At 48.2% G+C, this 24499-nt stretch overlaps 4 protein-coding genes across 8 annotated transcripts in view; 1 reads left to right on the forward strand and 3 right to left on the reverse strand.

Annotated features, from left to right (window-relative positions):
• The window catches only part of ltbp4 (latent transforming growth factor beta binding protein 4), a 63696-nt gene extending 62062 nt beyond the window's left edge, over window positions 1-1634 (reverse strand). For 3 of the 5 annotated variants that reach the window (XM_082502309.1, XM_082502311.1, XM_082502308.1), the window contains exon 1: window positions 1388-1634. In XM_082502309.1, coding sequence (XP_082358435.1) covers window positions 1388-1572 — 185 coding nt within the window. In that variant the 5' untranslated portion in view covers window positions 1573-1634. The remainder of the gene's footprint in view (window positions 1-1387) is intronic. The other 2 variants (XM_082502312.1, XM_082502313.1) reach the window with 1 other exon arrangement.
• A 1268-nt stretch (window positions 1635-2902) lies between these two features.
• Window positions 2903-21351, forward strand: LOC309686951 (arf-GAP with coiled-coil, ANK repeat and PH domain-containing protein 2). The gene is made up of 33 exons (XM_082501622.1): window positions 2903-3210; window positions 4090-4227; window positions 4355-4472; window positions 4555-4661; window positions 5022-5115; window positions 5196-5283; window positions 5368-5498; window positions 5571-5690; window positions 6002-6083; window positions 8239-8371; window positions 9004-9013; window positions 10332-10448; window positions 10526-10583; window positions 10958-11077; window positions 11307-11360; window positions 11451-11509; window positions 11659-11842; window positions 11921-11965; window positions 12065-12160; window positions 12256-12330; window positions 12470-12573; window positions 12650-12701; window positions 16102-16202; window positions 16278-16389; window positions 16491-16684; window positions 16917-16986; window positions 17442-17536; window positions 17627-17694; window positions 18044-18204; window positions 18419-18528; window positions 18617-18727; window positions 18999-19060; window positions 19554-21351. The coding sequence occupies exons 1-33, from the start codon at window positions 3168-3170 to the stop codon at window positions 19673-19675; spliced, it is 3234 nt and encodes a 1077-aa protein (XP_082357748.1). The 5' UTR covers window positions 2903-3167; the 3' UTR covers window positions 19676-21351.
• LOC309687482 (uncharacterized protein) lies at window positions 13485-16191 on the reverse strand. Its single transcript, XM_082502485.1, has 2 exons — window positions 16057-16191; window positions 13485-15714 (listed from the first exon to the last, which is right to left on the reverse strand). Exons 1-2 carry the CDS (start codon window positions 16067-16069, stop codon window positions 13550-13552), a joined length of 2178 nt encoding a protein of 725 aa, XP_082358611.1. The 5' UTR covers window positions 16070-16191; the 3' UTR covers window positions 13485-13549.
• A 644-nt stretch (window positions 21352-21995) lies between the features above and the next one.
• Window positions 21996-24448, reverse strand: wdr74 (WD repeat domain 74). The gene is made up of 3 exons (XM_082502487.1): window positions 24374-24448; window positions 23559-24277; window positions 21996-22774 (listed from the first exon to the last, which is right to left on the reverse strand). The coding sequence occupies exons 2-3, from the start codon at window positions 24168-24170 to the stop codon at window positions 22259-22261; spliced, it is 1128 nt and encodes a 375-aa protein (XP_082358613.1). The 5' UTR covers window positions 24171-24277; window positions 24374-24448; the 3' UTR covers window positions 21996-22258.
• Between the last annotated feature and the right edge of the window lie 51 nt (window positions 24449-24499).

Raw genomic sequence — 24499 nt, forward strand, 5'->3', positions numbered from 1 at the left:
CAGCACCTGGAAAGCAGCCTCACCTGAGGCCTGCACGATGAAGCAGGACTTTGGTCTTATCCATAAATATGAATGTAAGGATTTCAAAAATAAGAACAGCATAACATGTTTTGCATCGAATATGAACAGAGACATCAAACATCTAGTTTGATAAAAATATGTTTGAGCTTTAATATCTGTAATTCTGTTCACATGTCGACTGTTTTAAAGATATCAGTCCCCTCCTGCAAACTTGAGCTGCCTACAGCTGTCCAAATCCATCTTCAAGCAGCTCTACGTGCCCAAAAGTGCTCCCACAAACATCTGTGCATTCTCCTGATGGGAGGTGGTCAGCTCCTCCCAGACCTGGGTCAGGGCATCCGTGAGCTCCTGCGGTGCAATACACAAACCTCACCTCTGGATTCAGGTCTGAGGAGCATGAGCGCCGATCGGTGGCATCAATGCCTTCGTCATCAAAGAAATGCCTGCACACTCTGAGGCCAGGCATCGTCCTCCACCAGGAGGGGTCTGGGGCCTGCTGCAGGTGGACCCGGCCTGACAGAGTCTGAGGATTTCATCCTGGTTTCTAAGGACACTCAGGTACCGGTAGCTAACACCCGGAGGTCTGTGGGACCGTCCGAGGATTTTCCTCCCCAGGGTGCCAAGCCGGTCCTGCTGGATGTGGCTGAAGGGTCGTAACGTTCACCGCGGCATCTCCAGACTCTGTCTCTTGTGCTCAGTGTGAGCCTGCTCTCATCCACTAGAGCTGGACCTGTTGGTTCTGCACAGTGATGTGAGCAAAGATTCCCGTGCAGCAGGTTTGGCCCTCCTGCAGTCTGATTCTGACAGTCAGTCGGTCAGAAACGTGCACGAGGAGCACGATGGAGGTCTTACTGTAGCATTTGTGCAGTGCTCCTCCTGCTCCTCAGGGAGATGCTCTTCCACAGCTCCCGTGGACACAGAGGAGGAGCCGGTGCACCTGTGCAGCAGGTCCCAGCAGTTGGATGACACCAGCAGAGCACAAAGCAGAACTAGAGAGAAATCGGTCAGGATGAATAATACCTGCACAACCACTCACCTGAGGGTCACACCTGCACAGCCTGAAGCTGAAGTCCTGTTGTGTCTGTGATGATAGAGATTTAAACAGCAGACAGCACACCTGCGGGACTCGCTGTGATGACAAGCCAACACAAAGCACACAACCAAAGCTCCTCACTCAGCTGAGCCTGTTTACACACGGGTGTGACGTCACCGTGACCAGGACACACAAAGTTTTTTGTTCTCTCCTCTCAGATGATTTCAGACATGAAGTGAGCCGCAGACCGACAGCAGCCCGGCTGATTATAAGTGAGTTATTTGGGTTGGTGATGTGGAATGTGACGGTGATGGTCATATGTGCGGTGCTCACCCTCTCGGAGCTGCTCTCCGGCGGTCCCCGGGCTTCCCTCCGCTCCCCCGCGGTGCTGCCGTGGTTGTGCCCGCGCTCAGCCTCCTCCCCCCGGCCGGGCTCGTCTCCAGTCCCGCGTGCTGTTGTGCTGCGGAGCAGAGCGCTGCAGCCCAGCAGGTCCAGAGGCAGAGCTCACAGAGCCGCATGTTCTCCGCAGGAGCTCCGAGATCAGCTGCAGCTGAGAGGTTCAGGCTCTCTGTCAGTGTGGGACATCCGAACACCCACAGCCGCTGCTGCCGCCAGCCAACTGGAAGAGAGCAGCAGCCAAGCAGCCAATGAGAGGCCAGAGGCGGGCGAAGGAGGCAAGGAGGGAAGGAAAGGAGGGAGAGGAGTGTGCTGTGGAGAGCCTGTGCTGATGGTCTTCTGCGGTGGCTGTTCTCTGGCACCAGAGGGTGCCATCACAAACACCTGACTGTGTGTGTGTGTGTGTGTGTGTGTGTGTTAACTTGCTTTTCACATCTCTCCCTTCATGCAGTGATCTCTGCTTTCACTCTATATTCTGGTCATGTCCACTTTTCAACCAATCAGGATTCAGCCTCTGCATCATTGTAGGGTCTTCACCTCACAATAGGCTTTTTGAGGAGGCCGAAGAGCTTATTGCGATTTGGTGCTACATAAAAAAAACTGAACTGAATGGGCTGTCAGCCTTCTGCAGGACTGCACACCTGTCTGCGTCGGCTGCACACCTGTCTGCACAGACAAATAAGACACAAATGCAGCACCGTAACTTCAGCATTACTGTGTAAGCTGTCAGCAGCCTGAGATCAACAAATAGTTCTTAAGTCTTTTATCAAATGCGTGTTTTACTCGTTTTATGACATGTAACCTCAGTTTCTGTCAGGATGAAGCTGAACCATCGCTTATTCAGATGCCCCTCTGTGTGTCAGTGATTGACAGACCCATGAGGTTATCCTCACTTAAGTTAAGATCAGATTAAGATCTGACCGGGGAGTTTCCTGACTATGGATCCAAAACACTGATCTGTAACGTGGACAGCTGCAGGAGTTATGGATGGACTGGTTCTTATTTACTCTCTAGTCAAGCACTCAAAGCACTTTATACAGCACGCCGCATTCACACAGGCACATTTGCTTTTCCCAACTTAGTGCTTTCCAGCATTCACACTCCGATGGATGCATCAATATCTTGCCCAAGGATCTTTGGCTGGTGCAGTCAGGGATAGACCACCAACCTTCTGATTAGCAGACGAATACACACTCCCTGCTGATCCACAGAACACTGTAAATACAGTAAATTCTGATGTTTGTGAATGCTCTTTATTATTTCACAGAAACATGTAAAACATAATTAAATAAAACCTAATGTAGCAAAATATGTGCAACTGCTAAAACTTTAGGTCCTTATTGCGGGTTAAACGTAACGATGCTATGGAAACGAAGTTGTCTTTTTTAGAGCTTCCTTCACAGACTTCCGGACATTTGCAGCTCGGATAATTTGAAGCTTTTGTTTTGAAAGCAGCGGCCGGAAGTAGGTTGTGTGTAGCCGTGTGTTGCTAATGCAGGGCTAGCTCTGAGGCTGCAGATGAAGAACAGTTCCTGCTGCAAAAGAAGCGACAGCGGGTCTTTAGCACAGTTTGGCCCGCTTTAATAATCGTGTCGGTTTAACACGAACTGGGTCAGCTCACACACCCTGACACGGACACCCGGACACGGAGAGCTGGGGGCAGGAGTGGCGGTTCGCTCAGGTATCCGGGTTCGTTAGCTTGTTGCGGGGCAGCGGGATGGATCTGTTCGACGATCTGCCGGAACCGACTCAGACCTCCGGTGAGTTAACGGGAAGGTTTGACGTTAGCAGCAGGGCTAAGGCTCCATCACAGAGCCGAGTGAGCTAACGTTAGCGTTACTGCTGCGGGAGCCGTGCTTCAGTTCACACCCCACAGACATGACTGATCGATTACGCATCGATTCATCGGTCAGCAGCTGCAGGTTTCATTAGCTCAGCGACAGTTTTTCACCTCTAAAATGTGAAATCTGACTGTATAAAAACACTAAATAGTCAGCAAAGCACCGGGAAAATGAAAAGTGACGTATTTCCTTCCATAACGTGGTTGTAGTGAATTACATTTTTTTCTAAAACTCGATATATCCGCGTAAACTCGCAGTTATTGATCTCTTTGATTATTAATAACTGGTATCAGTGAGGAACAGCCAGACAGGCTGTCTCTGAATCATCACCATCTTATCATCTCACCCCCCCCCCCCCCCCCCCCTCTGCATGTACGTCCCTCCTCTGCACATGCGCAGACCATCTCACCCTTAGATGCTCCTGGCCTCACTTTCCATATCAGTCACGGCTCTTTACCGTTCCTGCTCTCACCTCCACACTCCTACCTTTCTTTCTGTCTGGCTGCCCTCAAACACACCTTCCTCCTCCTCTTCCTCCTCCTCCATCTTTATCCAGCAGGAGGATGTTTTCCACCAGCACCCTTTGCAAACGGACAAAAACCCGTAGCTGGTGCTCCTAAACAGGTCTATGAATTCAATAAAAGTATAAAGAAAAGTGTGAAATTCCACGAGCTGAGATGTGGAGTGTTTGATTTTGGTGATGTTAGACTGTGATGAATGCAGGAACAAACGCAGGTAAATGGCGAGGGTTGTGTCAGGAAGGACATCGGGCTAATGTTTGATGCGATTCCTCCTCAGGTCCTGCTCTAGCACCGCTCACAACTCCACCCCCAACCACCAGAGAAGAAGAGGAGGAGGAGAAAAGGTTGAAACGGAAACGAGATGAAGCACACAGGGAGGAGGAGGAGGAGGAGGTCAAGAAAGTTTGCAAAGAAGGTCTTCAGCTGTTCCACCACAATGTTTGTTTGCTTCTTTTCCTCCAATCAGACGCGAGCACACGTGAATACGACTCGCAGAGGCGAGGGCGGACGCCGCCGGTCTCACGCTCTCTTTGTGTGTCTAGGCCTCCCAGTGCTCAGAGGATACGTGGCGGCGAGGCGTGGCGAGCGCGAGGAGATGCAGGACGCTCACGTGCTGCTGCCGGACATGAGCGGCTGTCTGTCCACGTTGCCAGGAAACGTGTAAGAGGAAGTCACGCCCACCAATCATGATTGGTCACAGCTCCTCCGTGTGGTCTCTCTGACGTCGTGTCTTTGTCTGCAGGTCCCGAGTTTCGTATTTCGCCGTGTTCGACGGCCATGGCGGCGCTCGAGCCTCTGGATTCGCCGCTGAGAACCTCCATCACACTCTCGCCAAGAAGTTCCCCACAGGTGAGTTTCCTCCACGCTGTTCACGACCCGCAGTGGTCAATCCCCCCTCGCTCTTATTTTGAAAGTCCAGTTGCTGCTGTCTCCTGTTTCCCTGCTCGCTGTGCGGTCATAGACGTGATTGGATGGATGATGGATGAGGCAGCTGCTTGTTTTAATGCCGCAGTAATAATAGTGATGTTAAAACTGACATAAATCATGTTTAATTATTAGAAGATTTAAACTGCTTTAATATCACGTCATGTCCACAAGAGGGCGCAGTAGTCCAGAGAGACCCAGAGTCATCTGTAAGTTTACTTTGACATAAACGTGCGAGAGAGCCGTGGTGCCTTCTCATTGGTTAAAGCACGTCGTCTCTTTCAGGAGATGCTGAAAACGCAGACAAGCTGATTAAGAGGTGTCTCCTGGACACGTTCAAGCAGACCGACGAAGACTTCCTGAAGAAGGCCTCGAGCCAGTAAGACTCTGAGCGCCAGTGTGCCGCAGCTGTTTTTAAATGTGGAGCAGGAAAAGTTGACGAGCTGTTTGTGTGGACAGGAAACCAGCGTGGAAGGACGGCTCCACGGCCACCTGCGTGCTGGTGGTGGACGACATGGTGTACGTGGCCAACCTGGGAGACAGCAGGGTGAGCCGGCGTTTCTTCACCTCCACCTGCGCTTCTTTTTCTTCCTGTCTTAAGCTTCCTGCTGCGCCGTTTCCGTGTCTGCAGGCAGTCATGTGTCGGATGGAGGCGGCGGCAGACGGACAGAGGAGGTCGCTGACTCTGGCGCTCAGTAAGGAGCACAACCCGACCATCTACGAGGAGAGGATGAGGATCCAGAGAGCCGGCGGCACCGTCAGGTCCGAATCCTTACCGTCCTCCACCAGCGCCTCTCGGCCTCAGCTAACGGTGATGTGTTCGTGTCTCCGCAGGGATGGCCGCGTGCTCGGTGTCCTGGAGGTGTCTCGCTCCATCGGGGACGGTCAGTACAAACGCTGTGGCGTCATTTCGACCCCTGACCTGAGGAGGTGTCAGCTCACGCCCAATGACAGGTAAGGAGAGACCAAAAGGTGCTCCACGAATGTAGAAACAGAATCGTGACGTTTAAAACAGCCTGGTCTGTGTACCTGAGCTCACCTGAGCATCAGTGTAGTGACAGTGAAGGTGGAGCTACATCAGTGCTCAGCCCGTTGGCGCCAATGAGAGAGTGATGGAGAGTTCACTAACTAGAAATAAAACGTGTTTAATACATAAGATGCTGCACAGTAGAAACAACTGGAAACAGCTGGATTTGGACCTAAACAGCTTTGGTTTGCTGTGATCTGGGAGGCAGGTGTGTGAGCACTGTCCCTGCTCTCTGCAGGTTCCTCATCCTGGCCTGTGACGGCCTGTTCAAAGTGTTCTCAGCCGACGAAGCCGTGAAGTTCGTCCTCGGCGTCCTCCAGGTATCAGCCCGTCCTCCTTAACACCAATCACAAGTCGCTGCATCAGCAGGAAGTGCGACGGATGAGTGTAACAAAATAAGAGCGCAGTTAGCGTGTCTGCAGATTAGCTTCATGTAACTTTGGATTGTTTTTCATCTGTGAGGGTGTAATCTGTCACCCAGGTAATCTAAGGAGCTCAGGAAGAAAAGCAACCGTTTCTTTACGTTTCATGAAGACGTTTGACCTCTCACTGTAGGATGGTGGAAGCTGGACCCTTAATCGAATCGAGGAGGGGGCCCAAGGGTCCATCTTTCACCATCTCACAGTGAGAGGTGAGACGTCTTCATGACACTTAAAGAAACAGTCGCTTTCCTTCCTGAGCTCCTTTAGGCTACATGTTCAATCGAGGCTCTGCTTCATAGTTTAGACTTATAAGTACAGTGGGGCAAAAAAGTATTTAGTCAGCCACCGATTGTGCAAGTTCCCCCACCTAAAATGATGACAGAGGTCAGTAATTTGCACCAGAGGTACACTTCAACTGTGAGAGACAGAATGTGAAAAAAAAATCCATGAATCCACATGGTAGGATTTGTAAAGAATTTATTGGTAAATCAGGGTGGAAAATAAGTATTTGGTCACCTCAAACAAGGAAAATCTCTGGCTCTCACAGACCTGTAACGTCTTCTGTAAGAAGCTTTTCTGTCCCCCACTCGTTACCTGTATGAATGGCACCTGTTTGAACTCATCATCTGTATAAAAGACACCTGTCCACAGCCTCAAACAGTCAGACTCCAAACTCCGCCATGGCCAAGACCAAAGAGCTTTGGAAGGACACCAGGAAAAGTATTGTAGACCTGCACCAGACTGGGAAGAGTGAATCTACAACAGGCAAGCAGCTTGGTGTGAAAAAATCAACTGTGGGAGCAATCATCAGAAAATGGAAGACATACAAGACCACTGATAATCTCCCTCGATCTGGGGCTCCACGCAAGATCTCATCCCGTGGGGTCAAAATGATCATGAGAACGGTGAGCAAAGATCCCAGAACCACACGGGGCGACCTGGTGAATGACCTGCAGAGAGCTGGGACCAAAGTAACAAAGGTCACCATCAGTAACACACTACAACGGCAGGGAATCAAATCCCGCAGTGCCAGACGTGTTCCGCTGCTGAAGCCAGTGCATGTCCAGGCCCGTCTGAAGTTTGCCAGAGAGCACATGGATGATACAGCAGAGGATTGGGAGAATGTCATGTGGTCAGATGAAACCAAAGTAGAACTTTTTGGTATAAACTCAACTCGTCGTGTTTGGAGGAAGAAGAATACTGAGTTGCATCCCAAGAACACCATACCTACTGTGAAGCATGGGGGTGGAAACATCATGCTATGGGGCTGTTTTTCTGCCAAGGGGACAGGACGACTGATCCGTGTTAAGGACAGAATGAATGGGGCCATGTATCGTGAGATTTTGAGCCAAAACCTCCTTCCATCAGTGAGAACTTTGAAGATGAAACGAGGCTGGGTCTTCCAACATGACAATGATCCAAAACACACCGCCCGGGCAACAAAGGAGTGGCTCCGTAAGAAGCATTTGAAAGTCCTGGAGTGGCCTAGCCAGTCTCCAGACCTCAACCCCATAGAAAATCTGTGGCGGGAGTTGAAAGTCCGTGTTGCTCGGCGACAGCCCCAAAACATCACTGCTCTCGAGAAGATCTGCATGGAGGAATGGGCCAAAATACCAGCTACTGTGTGTGCAAACCTGGTAAAGACCTATAGTACACGTTTGACCTCTGTTATTGCCAACAAAGGTTATGTTACAAAGTATTGAGTTGTATTTTTGTTATTGACCAAATACTTATTTTCCACCCTGATTTACGAATAAATTCTTTACAAATCCTACCATGTGGATTCATGGATTTTTTTTTCACATTCTGTCTCTCACAGTTGAAGTGTACCTCTGGTGCAAATTACTGACCTCTGTCATCATTTTAGGTGGGGGAACTTGCACAATCGGTGGCTGACTAAATACTTTTTTGCCCCACTGTATGTTTTAGAAAAAGAGACTGTATGCAAAAGATGGAGACACCCACTGCAACGTCACCCACTGGTTTTGGCCTTAATCCAGTTAAACATGTGAGTTCTGCTGGGTGACCTTCATCCTCCTCTTCATGCCTACAGGACGGGAGCAAAGAGAAGGGGGCGGGGCAGATGGAGGAGGAGCGGCGGTTCGAGGCCGCCTGTCAGCAGCTGGCAAGCGAGGCGGTCAGACGAGGCTGCGCTGACAACGTCACTGTGATCCTGGTTTCTATTGGCTACTGAACTCACCGTCCTCATCTTTGTTTCTGTGTTCTTGCTGCTGTAACGTCCGCTTCTTTTACAATAAAAAAATTTATTTTCCGTCTCCATCAGCTGATTTGTCCCATCAGTGTTTGAATTTGTTAACTTTATTAACACAAACGGGACATAAAGAGGAAACGCATCAGACCGTGCAGCCCGATCATTAAACAACACAGCAGGGACAGGTTTTTTTCTTCTTCTGTGATGCAACAAAAAGTCCAGCTGGATGAAGAAAACATTTCAAATTCTAATTTTATTTGTCTCATGCACAGTATGATATGCAGTGAAATGCTTACACAACTGCTCGTGGCCTAAAGAAACAGAAAATTAAAGTTGAAAATAAAATAACTGTATAAACAAAATACACAGTATAGAAATATATAGGAATGTATGAAGAAATATAAATATATATATACAATAACGGCAACTGTACAGTATTAAGTGGAAATGAAGAACTATAATGTCCAGTGTTGTGCAATCCACATTTGTAAGTCTTTTGCAGTGCAAATATGCTTTTAGTGATGAAGTGATTCGATTAGATGTTCAATGTTTCATCGTAACTTCTGATAAAAAGCTATGTACGCCATTTTTTCTGCCAATAAACAGGAAACGAAAGGTGAAATTATGCTGGTGAAAGTCAAACGTTTCACTTTGTTGGCCTCGAAAGATTACGTGCATTTTATTCCTCACAGAAGTCGGTTTGCAGCAGCGAAAAACACTGAAAACATGCAAACATCTTTTTTTAAAAGAGATTTGAAACTACAATTAATAAAAGAAAACTAATAACATAATTTTGTAGGGCTAAAATATATTTGTATAGTTTTTTTTTAAATATTTTGTCAATATATTTGTTCTAATCTGAATTTTAAAACAAATGCATATACACTACACATAAAACCTTAAATATTTATGCATTTAAGTAGTAGTGCCTGTTATTTACTACATGTTGAGTTTTAATTCAGTCAGTGAAAGAAAATCAAAAAACAATTACGAGTAGGTGTGGGTTCAAAAAGATCGATATTAGCTTGAATAACACGATATCGATTCATTAAATCCTGAATGATTTTTAAATATAAATTTATTTTGACAGAATCTCAGGTTAAAGCTCACAAAACTATTTCAACAACCACCAAACAGCTAAAACAGTAAGTGAGAAGCACAAAGATGTAAACGCAGAGCGTGGATCGTCCACAGACGCCGTCGGCGCTGAGAGTCGACCGCTCACAGATCCTGAAGCTGCAGGTTTCGTCACTCTGACCAACACTGACTGAACCAGCAGCAAAAGAAGATCAAACTGCGCTTCACGTTTGATAACCATGCTCATGAGCTCCCTCTGACTTTGGCTGCTGTACTTCCAACAAAACCTGCTTCATGTTTCTCTGTTGGATCCTCAGTTACACCTGCTGTGATGCTCACACCTCTGATGAAGTCTCAGTGTCAGCTTTGGTTTATACACAGATATGAAACATGGATGTGTGCTGATAAATGATCAGAATTAGAATATTTCTGACTGTCAAAACTGAATCGAATCAGTTATAGAAATCAGCGACGATACTCAGCCCTAAATAACGGGCACGGTAGGTGTGGTTCCGCCCCGGGCCGCTGGGGGTCGCTGAAGTTGCTGTGACTGTCGGTTGGCTCCGAGCCAAACAAAGCGGATATTAGGCGGACGTTGTCGGTTAGCAACAAGTCTGACAACAGCGGGCTGCAGCGGGACAGCTGTTAGTCCGAGAACAGCGGCTGACCCGGGTTAGTTACTCTCTGATCTCAACCGCGCCAATATGGAGGGCCGACCGGGGCGCGTGTGCTGCGCGCGACGGATCCACCCGCTGTGAGGCTGTGGACCAGGCGCGTGAAGGAGTCCGTCCACGTCCCCGGCGCGTGTTTAAAAATGATTCATTAGAGCGGAGCTAACGGCTAACGGCAGGATGAAGCACCGCAGCTAACTTTATTTACACTCGCACTCACTACAGGGACACGGGACAGCTGGGTGACGTCATGGACTGCCTGCTGGACTTTGAGGATTGCGTCAAAGACTCACCTGAGTTCAGGTAAGCGCGCGCGCGCACGCACACACCAATCTGCGCATGTTCACTTGTAGTGATGACGCTTTATTTATTTTATTCAGGCTGGCTCTGGATCAGTTTGAAACAGATGTTTCACAGCTGGAGACAAAACTGGACAAGGTACAAGTACTACTACCATTACTACTATTACTACCATTACTACTATTACTACTTTACTACCACTACTGCTGTAATAAAAACTGTTAGAGACGCATGGAGACAAGGCACAAGTACTTCCACTACAAATAGTGGTAGTACTATTTGTACTAGGCTACTGATACTGCATATACTAGCGCTAATACTGCTAGACAGTACAAATACTGTAGCTAATACTATTACGATACTAGTTGTAATTTCACAGCTAATAGTAGTACTACAAATACTGTTAATACAGCTGTATACTCACTACTAGTACTGATGAAGTACTGTTAGAAGCTAACTGTTACTAGTGAGGCAAGCTGATTGGTCTGTACTGTCTGTTTCTAAACAATCAGGTGATGAAGCTGTGTGGGAAGATGGTAGAGGCGGGACAAGCGTACAGCACTGCCAATAAGCTGCTACTGAGCGGCCTAGCTGAGCTGTGCACCAATCAGACGAAGGACAGCGTGATCACAGTAAGCAGCTCCTCGATGCATCTGAAAAAGAAGAAATCGCTGCATCCGGTCGTCCAATTTACTTTCAGCTCCCGACGCCCCACAACGTCTGCTCTGTTTCCTCTGAGTTCATTTATCTAACACTACCAGCTAATAAGCCAGGAAGGACTAATGACCTAACATGTCTGCTCAGTTTCTCGGTGGGGTGTTGGGGCATTTCCTGTCTGACTTCCTATTTCCTTCCTCTCAGACCTGCTTGAACCAGTTCCACCAGGGCCTGCAGGAGATGGTCAGCTTCCACACTGTGAGTCCACGCTCAGCTGTACTCGTGTTTGTTCGTCTGAGCTCCAGCAGAGACTCATGTGTTTGACTCGTGTGTGTGTTTCACCTGCAGATGTTGTTTGATCAGACACAGAGAGCCATCGGCCAGCAGCTCACTAACCTCTGCACGCAGTAAGGCATCACTCCGGGGGGCTGATCAGTATGTCGGGGTTCCTGGGTTCAGTGTAGAGGCCGTTGCCACAGTAACAGTAACACAGTTTAGCTCTGAGCACCGGCAGAGCTGCTCTGGTGATGACACTGCTGCTCTTCATCTCTCTGAGGTTCCTGCCCCAGTTGGCGGAGACCAGGAAGGAGTTTGTCCGGATCGGTGAGGATCTGGAGACGGCAGCGACGAAGAACGCTCAGGTGTCTCGACATAAAGCCGCCGACGCCGAGCGGGCAAGTCACCTGCTGCTCGCTACACGCAAATGCTACCAGCACTTCGCCTTGGATTACTGTCTGCAGGTGTGACACCTGAGTGTGTTTAACATTGATGACATGAAGGAACATCAGATGCTTTATCCTCTATGTCCTAATTTTCAGCTCAACACCTTCAAGACTCAGCAGAAGGTCGACATCTTAAACTCTGTGAGTGAAAACACAACTCGTGGGTCTGTGTGATGTCATAGAGGGGGGACATACCTGATACGACCATCTTCGTGTACTGACTCAAGTTTGCGTTTCCAGATGTTCTCCTTCGTCCACGCTCAGTTCACCTTCTTCCACCAGGGCTTTGACCTGCTAAGAGACCTCGAGCCCACCATGAAAACCATGGCAGCGCAGGTCTGTGACCTCTGACCTCTTTGTGCTGGTTTGTGTGGTAGCCTCGGTGTGGAGTAACGGCTGTGTACACGTATGTGTTTGTGTGTGCTCCACAGCTGTCACAGCTGTCTGCGGACTGCACGGCCAAGAGGAAGGAGCTGGAGAACAGACACCTGCTGGTCCAGCAGAGGGTAAGGAGTCTCACAGATCAGCACATCTGTCCCAGCAGACGCTGCAGACAGATGTTAGATATGTTGTTCAAGGAGGGACGAATACATTTAGACTCAAAGCAGAACGAACGCTCTGAAACACGCGTGTGTTTGTTCTAAGGACGCTTCAGGTGAGCCGATGGTCAGCGCATGTCCTGGCAATGATGACATCATCCGGGGTTACCTGTTCAAACGCTCGAGGAGGAAATCTAAAATGTGGAAGAGGTAGAGACCCGCAGTGTCACATGGCCTGCTGACCTTTGACCTCAGTGAATCCTTCTAACTTGTAAACCTGTTTCAGATCCTGGTTCACCATCAGAGACAACCAGCTCATATACAGGAAGTCCCACAAGGTGAGACCCGGCCACTCAATCAAAGAACAGCTAATCAAAGGGATCGATTTCACTGCCTGATAACTGATCAGCTCAATCAAGAGGTCTGAATTTGTTCCCAGCTGGACGTTCTGTTTATGGTGGTTTAACTTCTGATTGGATTCACACCCTGTTACAGCCATTAAACAGAGTTCAGCTCCTCGGATTGATTACATGTAATCAAATCCAGCCTTAAATCCACCTGCGGGAGAAAATTACTGCCCAGCTCCAGCTGAGATCACAGCTGAACACACCTCACGTGACTTCATGTTGGTGTGACAGGTGTCCCTGAGATTTCTCTGGAAGCTGACCGCTCTTCCTGCTTTCATTCAGAACAATCGTTAGCATGTTTTTGTCTACGTTTATTCATTCTGCAAAATTTTCTTTTTTCTTTCTGTTCACAAATTTTTACATCAGAAACTCAAGTTTAACATTTCTAAATCAAAATGTTCACATGATGACAGAAAATTAAAAGTTCAGCTTAAATCTGGAGTGAAATCGGTTTTAAAGTGGACCTCCTCTGATTATTACCTGCTCCGTGACACTTCAACAGGAGAAGCTGTGATAAACTGTGAGTTTAGAGCTCACAGGGTTTACTCTGTGTACTGAGCTCATTATTAATCCGTTGGTCATGGTTGATATGAACATCCATGACAGGAAATAATGAAACACTGAAAAAGGTCCACTTTAAAAAAAAAATCAGTATTTTTCACTTACTCTGATTCGACGCTAAATTCAAATAAAAACAAAGTAGAAACCCTCCAGACAGTCAAGTTACACTCCACTGGTCCTGGAATCACAGGAAGGCGTCCGGTTATACCACCTCACACTTAGGTGAGTTTTCTGCTTTTAGTGTTTGAAGAAAGAATTTCATGGATGAATGTTAGTCGGAGGAAGAACTGCATAAAATTCATGATGATGATGATGTTGGTGAGGATGGTGATGATGGTGATGTTGGTGAGGATGGTGATGTTGCTGAGGATGGTGATGATGTTGGTGAGGATGATGATGATGATGTTGGTGAGGATGATGATGATGTTGGTGAGGATGGTGATGTTGCTGAGGATGGTGATGATTATGATGGTGATGATGTTGGTAAGGATGATGATGATGGTGATGTTGGTGAGGATGATGATGATGGTGATGTTGGTGAGGATGGTGATGTTGGTGAGGATGGTGATGATGGTGATGTTGGTGATGATGGTGATGTTGGTGAGGATGGTGATGTTGCTGAGGATGGTGATGATGCTGAGGATGGTGATGATGGTGATGTTGGTGAGGATGGTGATGTTGGTGAGGATGGTGATGTTGCTGAGGATGGTGATGATGTTGGTGAGGATGATGATGATGATGATGTTGGTGAGGATGATGATGATGATGATGTTGGTGAGGATGGTGATGTTGCTGAGGATGGTGATGATTATGATGGTGATGATGTTGGTAAGGATGGTGATGATGGTGATGTTGGTGAGGATGGTGATGTTGGTGAGGATGGTGATGATGGTGATGTTGGTGAGGATGGTGATGATTATGATGGTGATGATGTTGGTAAGGATGATGATGATGGTGATGTTGGTGAGGATGGTGATGTTGGTGAGGATGGTGATGATGCTGAGGATGGTGATGATGGTGATGTTGGTGAGGATGGTGATGTTGCTGAGGATGGTGATGATGTTGGTGAGGATGATGATGATGATGTTGGTGAGGATGATGATGTTGGTGAGGATGGTGATGTTGCTGAGGATGGTGATGATTATGATGGTGATGATGTTGGTAAGGATGATGATGATGGTGATGTTGGTGAGGATGGTGATGTTGGTGAGGATGGTGATGATGGTGATGTTGGTGAGGATGGTGATGTTGCTGAGGATGGTGATGTTGGTGAGGATGGTGATGATGGTGATGTTGGTGAGGATGGTGATGTTGGTGAGGATGGTGATGTTGGTGAGGATGGTGATGATGGTGATGTTGGTGAGGATGGTGATGATGGTGATGTTGGTGAGGATGGTGATGTTGGTGAGGATGGTGATGTTGGTGAGGATGGTGATGTTGGTGAGGATGGTGATGTTGGTGAGGATGGTGATGATGGTGATGTTGGTGAGGATGGTGAGGATGGTGATGTTGGTGAGGATGGTGATGATGCTGAGGATGGTGATGATGGTGATGTTGGTGAGGATGGTGATGTTGCTGAGGATGGTGATGATGTTGGTGAGGATGATGATGATGATGTTGGTGAGGATGATGATGTTGGTGAGGATGGTGATGTTGCTGAGGATGGTGATGATTATGATGGTGATGATGTTGGTAAGGATGATGATGATGGTGATGTTGGTGAGGATGGTGATGTTGGTGAGGATGGTGATGATGGTGATGTTGGTGAGGATGGTGATGTTGCTGAGGATGGTGATGTTGGTGAGGATGGTGATGATGGTGATGTTGGTGAGGATGGTGATGTTGGTGAGGATGGTGATGTTGGTGAGGATGGTGAGGATGGTGATGTTGGTGAGGATGGTGATGATGGTGATGTTGGTGAGGATGGTGATGTTGCTGAGGATGGTGATGTTGCTGAGGATGGTGATGATGGTGATGTTGGTGATGATGCTGAGGATGGTGATGATGGTGATGTTGGTGAGGATGGTGATGTTGCTGAGGATGGTGATGATGGTGATGTTGCTGAGGATGGTGATGTTGCTGAGGATGGTGATGATGCTGAGGATGGTGATGATGGTGTTGTTGGTGAGGATGGTGATGTTGCTGAGGATGGTGATGATGGTGATGTTGCTGAGGATGGTGATGATGCTGAGGATGGTGATGATGCTGAGGATGGTGATGATGGTGATGTTGCTGAGGATGGTGATGATGGTGATGTTGCTGAGGATGGTGATGATGCTGAGGATGGTGATGATGCTGAGGATGGTGATGATGGTGATGTTGGTGAGGATGGTGATGTTGCTGAGGATGGTGATGATGGTGATGTTGCTGAGGATGGTGATGATGCTGAGGATGGTGATGTTGCTGAGGATGGTGATGATGCTGAGGATGGTGATGATGCTGATGTTGCTGAGGATGGTGATGTTGCTGAGGATGGTGATGTTGCTGAGGATGGTGATGATGCTGAGGATGGTGATGTTGCTGAGGATGGTGATGATGCTGAGGATGGTGATGATGGTGATGTTGGTGAGGATGGTGATGTTGCTGAGGATGGTGATGATGGTGATGTTGGTGAGGATGGTGATGTTGGTGAGGATGGTGATGATGGTGATGTTGCTGAGGATGGTGGTGATACTGAGGATGATGGTGATGCTGAGGATGGTGATGTTGCTGAGGATGGTGATGTTGCTGAGGATCATGATGACGAGTCATGTTGAATCCCACGCCGCAGGAGGAAGCTGTGGTTCTGTTTGAGGATCTTCGACTGTGTGCTGTCAAATCTCTGGATCACGTGGACCGACGCTTCTGCTTTGAGCTGCTCTCCATCCAGAAGTAAGACAGTGAACACGGCGTTTTCACACCTGTAGGGTCATGTGATATGGCGTTAATTGACCTGTTTGTTTCCAGGTGTTGTGCTCTGCAGGCCGACTCGGAGCAGCTGAAGCAGGCCTGGCTCAGTGCTCTGCAGGGCAGCATCGACCTCGCCTACAGAGAGCGAAGCGACACTCAGCTGATGCAGGCCGGTCCACACCACGACCACGATACACTCACCTCTGAATATTACAGCTAACTCCCCTCCCCCATCCGTTTGGCTGACGAGTTCTTCCTCTCTATGTGCAGCCTAAGGAGCTCCCCCCTCTGCATTGTGGCGGGGACGTCTGTCCGGGCCCTCCCGCCCAGAGGCCGGCAGCATTGAGTGTGGCCCTGAGGGGCCTCGGGAACCAGAGGTGCTGTGACTGCGGGGAGGAAGAGCCTCGCTGGGCCTCCATCAACCTGGCAGTCACCATGTGCATCGAGTGCTCGGGCATACACCGGTAACAGCCCAGGTTTCAGGAGGACTTCCTCCTCATTTCTTCTTCACTGCTTTTTAGCAGGTGTCAGGCTTTAATCTCGCCCTTTGATCTTTCATCAACCTTCTCTGTCCACACACAGCCTGTGGGAACCATGAGAAGTACTCACTGGTGTTTGGTGATCTTCATAGTTTACTGTCAGAAGATGAAAACCAGCAACACGTTGGCCGATGTTCTTCTTTCTCTGTGTCTGCAGGAGCCTCGGAGTCCATCTGTCGAAGGTGCGATCTCTCACTCTGGACTCCTGGGAGGCCGAACAGCTGAAGGTAGAAGCGAAACACTCTGCACTGAAGCTTTAACACTCCGGCATCATAAAGTGAAGAGCAGACCGTAAAGTGAGGAAGCTGTCAAATATAACGCCACGAGGAGAAACGAGAAAGCTCAAAAATCAGATTTCTGCCTCTGTGTGAACCAAACACCCTGAACTAATAACAAGCCGACAAATCGCTGCTCGGTCATTGAATCATTTCAGGAAATTGCTCTAAACAGTCTCTAAAAGGCAATCAGCTGTTGTGGAAAATAACACAAGAAGTTCCCGGCTTCTCTGGATCTTTATGTTTGAAAACCCACCAAACTGATCCCAGAACAGCCCAAACTGCCTTCACCTGTCCCGAGTCTAACCGGGAGAATCTCACAGTGCTGCTCATGTCTGACGTTGAAAAAAAATCAATGAAGAATCGATCGCAGGCCCAGATTCTAAAATGTGAATGCTCCTCCTCAGCTGCTGTGCGTTCTGGGAAACGATGTGATGAACCAGATCTACGAGGCGCGGTGTTCAGAGGAGGGACGAGTCAAGCCCCGAGCCGACAGCCCGCGGTAAAAACACGAGCCGCTGAAAGGAATCGGCTTTGGTTGAACGTGAATGTTGGAAGCAGAGACTCAGCATCCTGTTTTTCTCCCTGTCAGGGCCGAGAAGGAGGCGTGGATCAAAGAGAAATACGTGGAGAAGAAGTTTGTCCAGGCCAACGGCGCTCGTAAGTCCGACCGTCTGCACATTGTAACTAGAATTTAAGAAGTTTGTTTAAACTGGAACGATACCTTATCAGCGCATTCATCACTGCAGTAATCTATTACTTTTACATTTTACTGCTGGATTCGTTCCTGCCGCTGCTCTGAGCCTCACTGCCCCCTGTAACACCTGACCCATCACGCCTCTCTGCTGCAGCACCCATCTGTTCACTTCCTGTCCCGTGCACGACAGCTGTGTGGTTGGCTTCCTCTGTCAGTGCTCGCATCGGCGTGTTACGGCGTCCTGTTGCGCTTCAGCACTAATTTAAATTTATTGTGTTTAGAAAAAAATGTTTTCTGCGTTTTCTGTTTCAGAGCATCATCGTCATAAGGACTCAGCCATGCTACGTCTCTATCAGGCGTCTTTGGCAGGAGACCTGGTTGCCATGGCGTCCATGTTGGCCGAGGGGGCGGAGGTCAACGGGAGCGTTGGCGAGGAGGAGGGCCGCACGCCGCTGATCGGAGCAGCGATCGGGGTGAGCATGCACAAAGAAGAGGAAATGTTACTGAAGGCACCTTTTATTGATTATTACTCATTAATAACATCACTGACTCCTAACTGACATCATCATCGTTGTTATTAGTGTTATTATCAGTAATATTATTTCTGCACACTGAGCCTTTAGAGAGCTGTGATGTAAACAGAATACAAACTTCGTTGCTGTCACTGTTTCTCTCGGCTGCCTGCAGGGGTCGCTGTTGGCGTGCGAGTTCCTGCTGCAGAACGGCGCAAACGTCAATCACAGAGACCTTAGAGGACAGGGGGCGCTGCACGCTGCCGCCACTGCTGGTCACACCGGGTAACCACACGAACACAGACATGCACACACACACGCACACACAGCATGAGCTCGAATCAACGCTGCTGGTTTTAATTGACCGTTGCAGACAGGTGTGCCTGCTGCTGAAGAGAGGAGCCAATCAGTACGCAGTGGATGAGAGAGGTCATGACCCTCTGGCCATCGCCGTGGAAACGGCCAATGCTGACATCGTCACTCTGTGAGTCACAGGAAGTGTTTCCAGCCTTAACATTGTTTCCACGGCATCCTGAAGATCAGAAAAGCCCACTGATGTATGAAAAAGTCGACACGTGACGTTTCACATTTCAGACCGTGACCAGAGTCCAATCATAAAGTTTCTCGTACGTCAAGGGACTGATCTGATTGGTCGAGGCGGGTCTTCAGAGCGCTGTGGAAACACACGACCGATAACGGAGTCTTTCAATTCCTTTGTGAACTCTTTTAACGTGATCATGGCTCGTGTGTTTCAGGCTCCGGATGGCCCGGATGAACGAGGAGATGAGGGATTCGGAGGGAGTCTTCGGCGCCGCGGGTTAGTCGACTCCAACATTTGTCTCACGTTTGTCTTCAGCTGAGAAGGAAGGTGAAACCAGATGGCTGAACGAGCGTCACGCAGAGCTGCTGCAGTCCAAAAATGAAAATAAAGATTATGTCCTTTATCAAAGTTTTGTAGCTAGGTGAAATCTGATTGGTTATTTTAAAGGCGCACTCTTAATGACCGGAGCAGGAACTGTAAGTGTAACTTTCGTCGTCACGGAGACGTCAAAACGCTTTGAAAGTTTGTCGGCTTTTCCTCAACTCGACCTTTCAAACCTGTTTCCCTGTGATGCAGAGTCCTGCTGGGCGTGCTCACAGTTTCTGAAATGGTCGCGAACCTTTACCTGAACCTGGGTTAGGTTGGGGTTAACCTGTGAACCTGATTGGCTTATATTTCCTCTGTTGATTGGCTCTTTGGAGGCAGGGGAGAGGCCAGGCCTCCTCCCATGATGTCTCCTGTTAACTTGTGACTGTCGTGTTGTCCTCAGGAGATGATGAGACGTTTCAGGACATCTTCCGGGACTTCAGCGACATGGCGTCACATGACCCGGAGCGACTGAGCCGGCGGCACTTCAGCCGAGGAGGGGCGGAGGAAGAGGAGGAGGGGTAGTGTTGAAACGATGGAGAGCGGTGACGGTAACAGTGTAAATTATTCTGTCACGAGTACCAGCCCACGCAGGAGGAAGACCTCAGACACCTTCTTCTTGGATTACCGTTGACGGAGAACCGTTACCGACCTTCAGATAACCACGAGTGCAGCTGAAAATATTTCCTCTCATATTAACCTCAGATTATTGAATCTAAATATATTTTATCTGAATAATCACGTCTTAACTCTCATGAGAGGAGATCAATGTTACAGAGGTTTGTCCTCAGTCACGCAACTTTACTTCAGGATGTAGTTACAGCTAGCGCCCCCTGCTGGGCACAGTTAATCGGTTACTAATTTACTGTGAAGACACTGACACGTCCTGAAAAACTTCCAACAGCACTTTATGTCCTCACAATTCAGACAGCGTTCCAGAAAACGTTTCCAGATGTTTCCGCTCCTGCGCCGAAAAATAGGAATCACCGAAAGCTGGAGCGGATCGCTGGGAATGAAGGCGTTTTATGTGTGAAAGGTGGTGCTGTTTGAGCTCTGACAGCTGATGGAGCTACAGCCTCCACCTTTTGTTTTAATCTGTCTCTGTTTGAAAGTCCAAACACTTCACATCCCAGCTTGGTAATAACGAGGAAATACAACAACAGTAACATGTGACCTAACCGCACAGTGAAGGGTAATAACAGGCACGTTTTGGTATCGTGGTTTTTAGATGTTTATTAGACTGAAACGTCTTTAATGTAATAACAAATACAACGACGGGGAAACGAGAGACAATATTTTAACACTCTGAAACCCTTTGAACAATAAAATGTTTCATATTTGGAGGTGAATCTTTAATATAGTGACGTTTTTGTGGTAACATGTTTTTACATTCTGGGACAAATTCGGATTAAATTGATCCAAAGTTCTCCCTCGTTTGAAGGTCATGTAAATAGTTATTACCTCGAGTCTTCTGCTGTATTTCACAGTAATATTTACAACTGGAACCAGAAAAACGTGTCTGTGAACGTAAACGTTTCAGCTGTTACTGTAAATATTTGGCTGTCGTTTCCACGTTTTTACCGAGCTGTGACGGAGCGTGAAGCCGTGATGAGCTTCGCTGAAAGTCTGATGTACGGTGGGAGGAAGAAGCGTCAGGGTTGAATTTAATAACCTCCCTAAATGCCCCGCGTTTAACAGTGTGTCCAAAAGGGATTTCAGACTTTTGCTGCTCATCTGTTTTTGACTGTTTGTGTGAATGAACGAGGCCGCGAGGCTCGTCTCTGACTGAATGTTTGACACAGCAGGACGCGTCGAATCACGCCGATAACGCCGTTCGTTACTGCTGTGATACTACTGCTCAATAAAACCACTGAAGAAGAGTCTCTGATGTTTGTTCTCACCAATCACGCGGCACTTTGAGCTCCAGCTGTTTGAAACATACAGTTTGCTACAGTAATTCGTACCTGTGGATTTCACAAGCTCCGCCCACCGTCTGCGCACCTGCGAGCACAGATGTAAAAAATAATATGCTTTCTGTTTGTTGTTCTCTGAAAAACATTTAAAAATTAAACATCCAAACATGAGCCCATGAGTGGAAATAAAAACCAGGGCGGGACTAAAACTTTACCTGAATGAAGGGGTGTGGCCTAACATTTCAAAATGTCTGTTTTTTTGTTTTAAATAAAGTCTGATGTTTCTGATGGGCTGAGTGAACATTTCATTTATTAAGAGCACGCTCAGTGTGAAATCACAGGCCTGTGTTCACAGCTGGGAGGGGTCTGTTGTTATTTACATGTCACAGTAAACTGGGGCTGTTTGTTTCAGCCAATCACAAACAAATGCTGCTGACTCAGGACTTTTGCACAGTACTGTAGTTCATCCCATGTTTCCATCAGACACTGAAAACAAGTTCTGTGTGCTGCTCAGACCTGCAGCTGCTGCCAGTGAACGCACCTTTAATAGGGGCAGCTCGGGCTGCATTCACTGACCGATGAGCCACACGCAGCTCTGATCCTGAGTGGGTCACACGGGTAGATTTATCGCTTAAAAACCTCAAATTGAGTTCCTGAAATCCTGAAAACAGGAAGTTTTTCATGCCTGTTATTTAAATGGTCTGGGTAATATTTGTTAGCATTAAGGCTGTGAACCCTGACAGGTCAGAAGGACAAAACTGAAAAACTGGAAGCCCTCCTTTCCCCCCACATTCTTATCCACTGGGCCGCATGTTTGAGCGCCCTGCACAGAATTACAACTGGATTGTTTTTCCACCGTTTTCTCCTCTGCTGCAGTTTCTCCTCAGGAGCTGAGATGCTCCGTCAGCACATTTAACTTCTTTGATCAGACACAGGAAGCAGAAACTCCTTTAATCATAATTACACGTGTATTTTCAATAATTACAATCATAAAAAACCACAAAGACGTTTTAAAGCACTCATACATTTGTCTCCCCAGGCAGACGCAGACTCTACCTGTTCACAGGTGAGAAACATCTACCCAGTACCTGAAGCTTTTCAAAATAAAAGGCCTCCAGTCTGAATAAACGCTGCTTACAAGCCCCCAGCTACGGCGGTTAAACGTCCCACTGTCCTCTAAAACCTCAAATGCCTCTCAGTCCTGTGCCTTCTTCCTCTTCTTCGTTGTCTCGTTGTCTTCTGTCGTTTTCCTCTTCTGCCTCTCCTCCACCTGCTCCATAGCGTCCCACACATCATCACCTTCGTCTTCCTCCTCCTTTACCTCAGACTCCGCCTCCCCTGCAGTTGCCCCTCCCTCCTGCAGGTCTTGGCTGGCGAGCAGGAGGCAGTTGAGACGGGACTTCAGGTAGACTTTGTGCTGCAGTTTGCGGTCCTCCAGGCTGTGGATGCGCAGGAAGCGGTCCAGGCCGCAGGACGCCACCAACGGCTGGGAGGCGTGGCACTGAAGCCCCCTCACGCCGCCCGCCAGCCCCTTGACACAGCCACGCACCAGGCCCTTCCTCAGGTCCAGCAGGGCGATGTGACCCTGGGTGTTGCCCACCGCCACCGCTGTGCCGTCAGGCGTCAGAGAGATAGCGGTGAGCGGGTACTCGCCGTACTCCGCCTCCAGGACAGGACGCCTCTGAGGAGACGAGGGGTCGAACACGTGCACCTGAGAGAGAGTTTCAACATAACTTTATTTTAAAAAAACAAAAAAACAAAGCAGGTCATCAATTGACAGATTTTAACTTTATTTTCTGCTGCTTAATTATTATTATTTTATTTGTTTTTACACCTAAAAGCATTTTTTCCACTGATCAGGAATCAACACCGAGGATACTAAAGACCTCAAAGGAAAATCACTATTATTGTTTCTTTTTAGAAACACTTTAGAAATTATCCACAGCTTTAACTTCAGTTGTGTTGTTTTTGTCTTAATAATTTTATGGAATATCCCTTTAAACTTGTAAACCTGGAGGAAATTTTAAAGATCATAAATGTATGAGAGAAGAGAAAGTAAACCTTAAATCAAACACCTTCTGAATGGAGAGAAAACTGATGAGGAATCGGTCCGAAACCAAACTGACGATGGCTTTGATAATAAAATCATCCATAATTTTAGCCTTAGTTTGTTTTACTCAGACAGTTTGTTGTTGTCCTTTAATATTGCTCAAATGTTAGCCGACTTAGAGAAAAAAATATAATACATGTAGAGAGCTGAGGATTTACACGAGCTTTAATTTTGTCATAGACTTAAGAAAACTTAAAATTAAACACTTTTTGAACGGAGTCTGGTCTGACTTTTGAGCCAATTCTGAGCCAGACGAACGTTTACAGATCACACAAACCAGATGTTTGTGATAAGCTTGACCTTTAACCCGGGCCAAAGTAAACTTTAAATGGGTCTTCTTTAAAAACACGTTTTGTCCTGCTGAGGGTGAATCACAGCTACACACCTGGTGGTAACCCGTGCAGGTGACCACTTTGTCGGAGTCCGGGATGAAGGCCATGTCCCGGACCCAGTAGGGCCGCCGGAGGTCCAGCCAGTCGTCCCGGAGGTTCTTGGCGCTGAACGCGGGCTGCTCGGGCCTCTGGAGGTCCCAGATCTTCAGGCCGTTCTCCTTCCCTCCGGTGGCCACCTTGTTTGGGTTCGCCGGGCTCTGCCGCATCCTGCACACGTTCTTCCCGGCGTCCACCTGTGTCACGGGCTCGTCGCCGCCCTCTTGCCTCCACACGCGCAGCGCGCCGCTCTCCGCGCAGGTGACCAGTGCGTCGCCGCCCAGCGCCGCTAGCCCGGAGAAGCAGCCCTCCGCCGGGTCCCCGCAGCGCCGGCTCTCGGTGAACGCGCCCTTCTCCAAGCTGAACGTCTTCACGGTGGCGTCCACGCAGCCCACCAGCAGCTCGCTCTCCGCCGCGTCCCCCCAGCACAGCGCGCGGACCTCCTGGTCTCGACTCAGGTGGCTCGTGTTGCAGAAGTTGAAGGCCTGTTTCCGGGACAGGCTGACCCCCTTCAGGATCCCGGTCTCCGAGCCGAGCCACACGGAGCACAACCGGCTCCGGTCCCCCATCACACCGGACTCACACACACCAAACCAGCCGAAAAAAAACAGGACAGCTCCGGGTCCGCGTGGATCCTCTGTAGGCTGTGGCGCGTGTCTAAGTCGTCAGACTACAGCTGGAGTTAGTAACAGACAGTGTCACGCGGTTCAAAGCTAAGAAAAACTTTCGGCAGTACAATTAAAATCAAAACAGTATAAATAAAAATACTTACACGACCAATGTTCTGGTATTGTTTTTTCTAGAATCATTTGTCATACTAATAAAGTTTATTTTTTCCAAAAAGACAGTTTACGTCATTAGGAAGCGACCGATCCCTTTGCGCATGCTCATATGATAC

This window comes from Aulonocara stuartgranti (assembly GCF_965226115.1).
Source record: "Aulonocara stuartgranti genome assembly, chromosome: 14".
Lineage (NCBI taxonomy): Eukaryota > Metazoa > Chordata > Actinopteri > Cichliformes > Cichlidae > Aulonocara > Aulonocara stuartgranti.

What these genes read in the sequence shown, in the direction of transcription:
- LOC309686951 (XM_082501622.1), top strand. Translation starts at nt 3,168, where the DNA reads ATGGATCTGTTCGACGATCTGCCGGAACCGACTCAGACCTCCG. An exon ending in ACCTGCTGGTCCAGCAGAGG is followed by an intron (nt 12,331 to 12,469) that starts GTAAGGAGTCTC and finishes GTTTGTTCTAAG; the next exon opens with GACGCTTCAGGTGAGCCGAT. An exon ending in AAATCTAAAATGTGGAAGAG is followed by an intron (nt 12,574 to 12,649) that starts GTAGAGACCCGC and finishes AACCTGTTTCAG; the next exon opens with ATCCTGGTTCACCATCAGAG.
- wdr74 (XM_082502487.1), bottom strand. Translation starts at nt 24,170, where the DNA reads ATGGGGGACCGGAGCCGGTTGTGCTCCGTGTGGCTCGGCTCGGAGACC. An exon ending in CCTGCACGGGTTACCACCAG is followed by an intron (nt 22,775 to 23,558) that starts GTGTGTAGCTGT and finishes ACTCTCTCTCAG; the next exon opens with GTGCACGTGTTCGACCCCTC.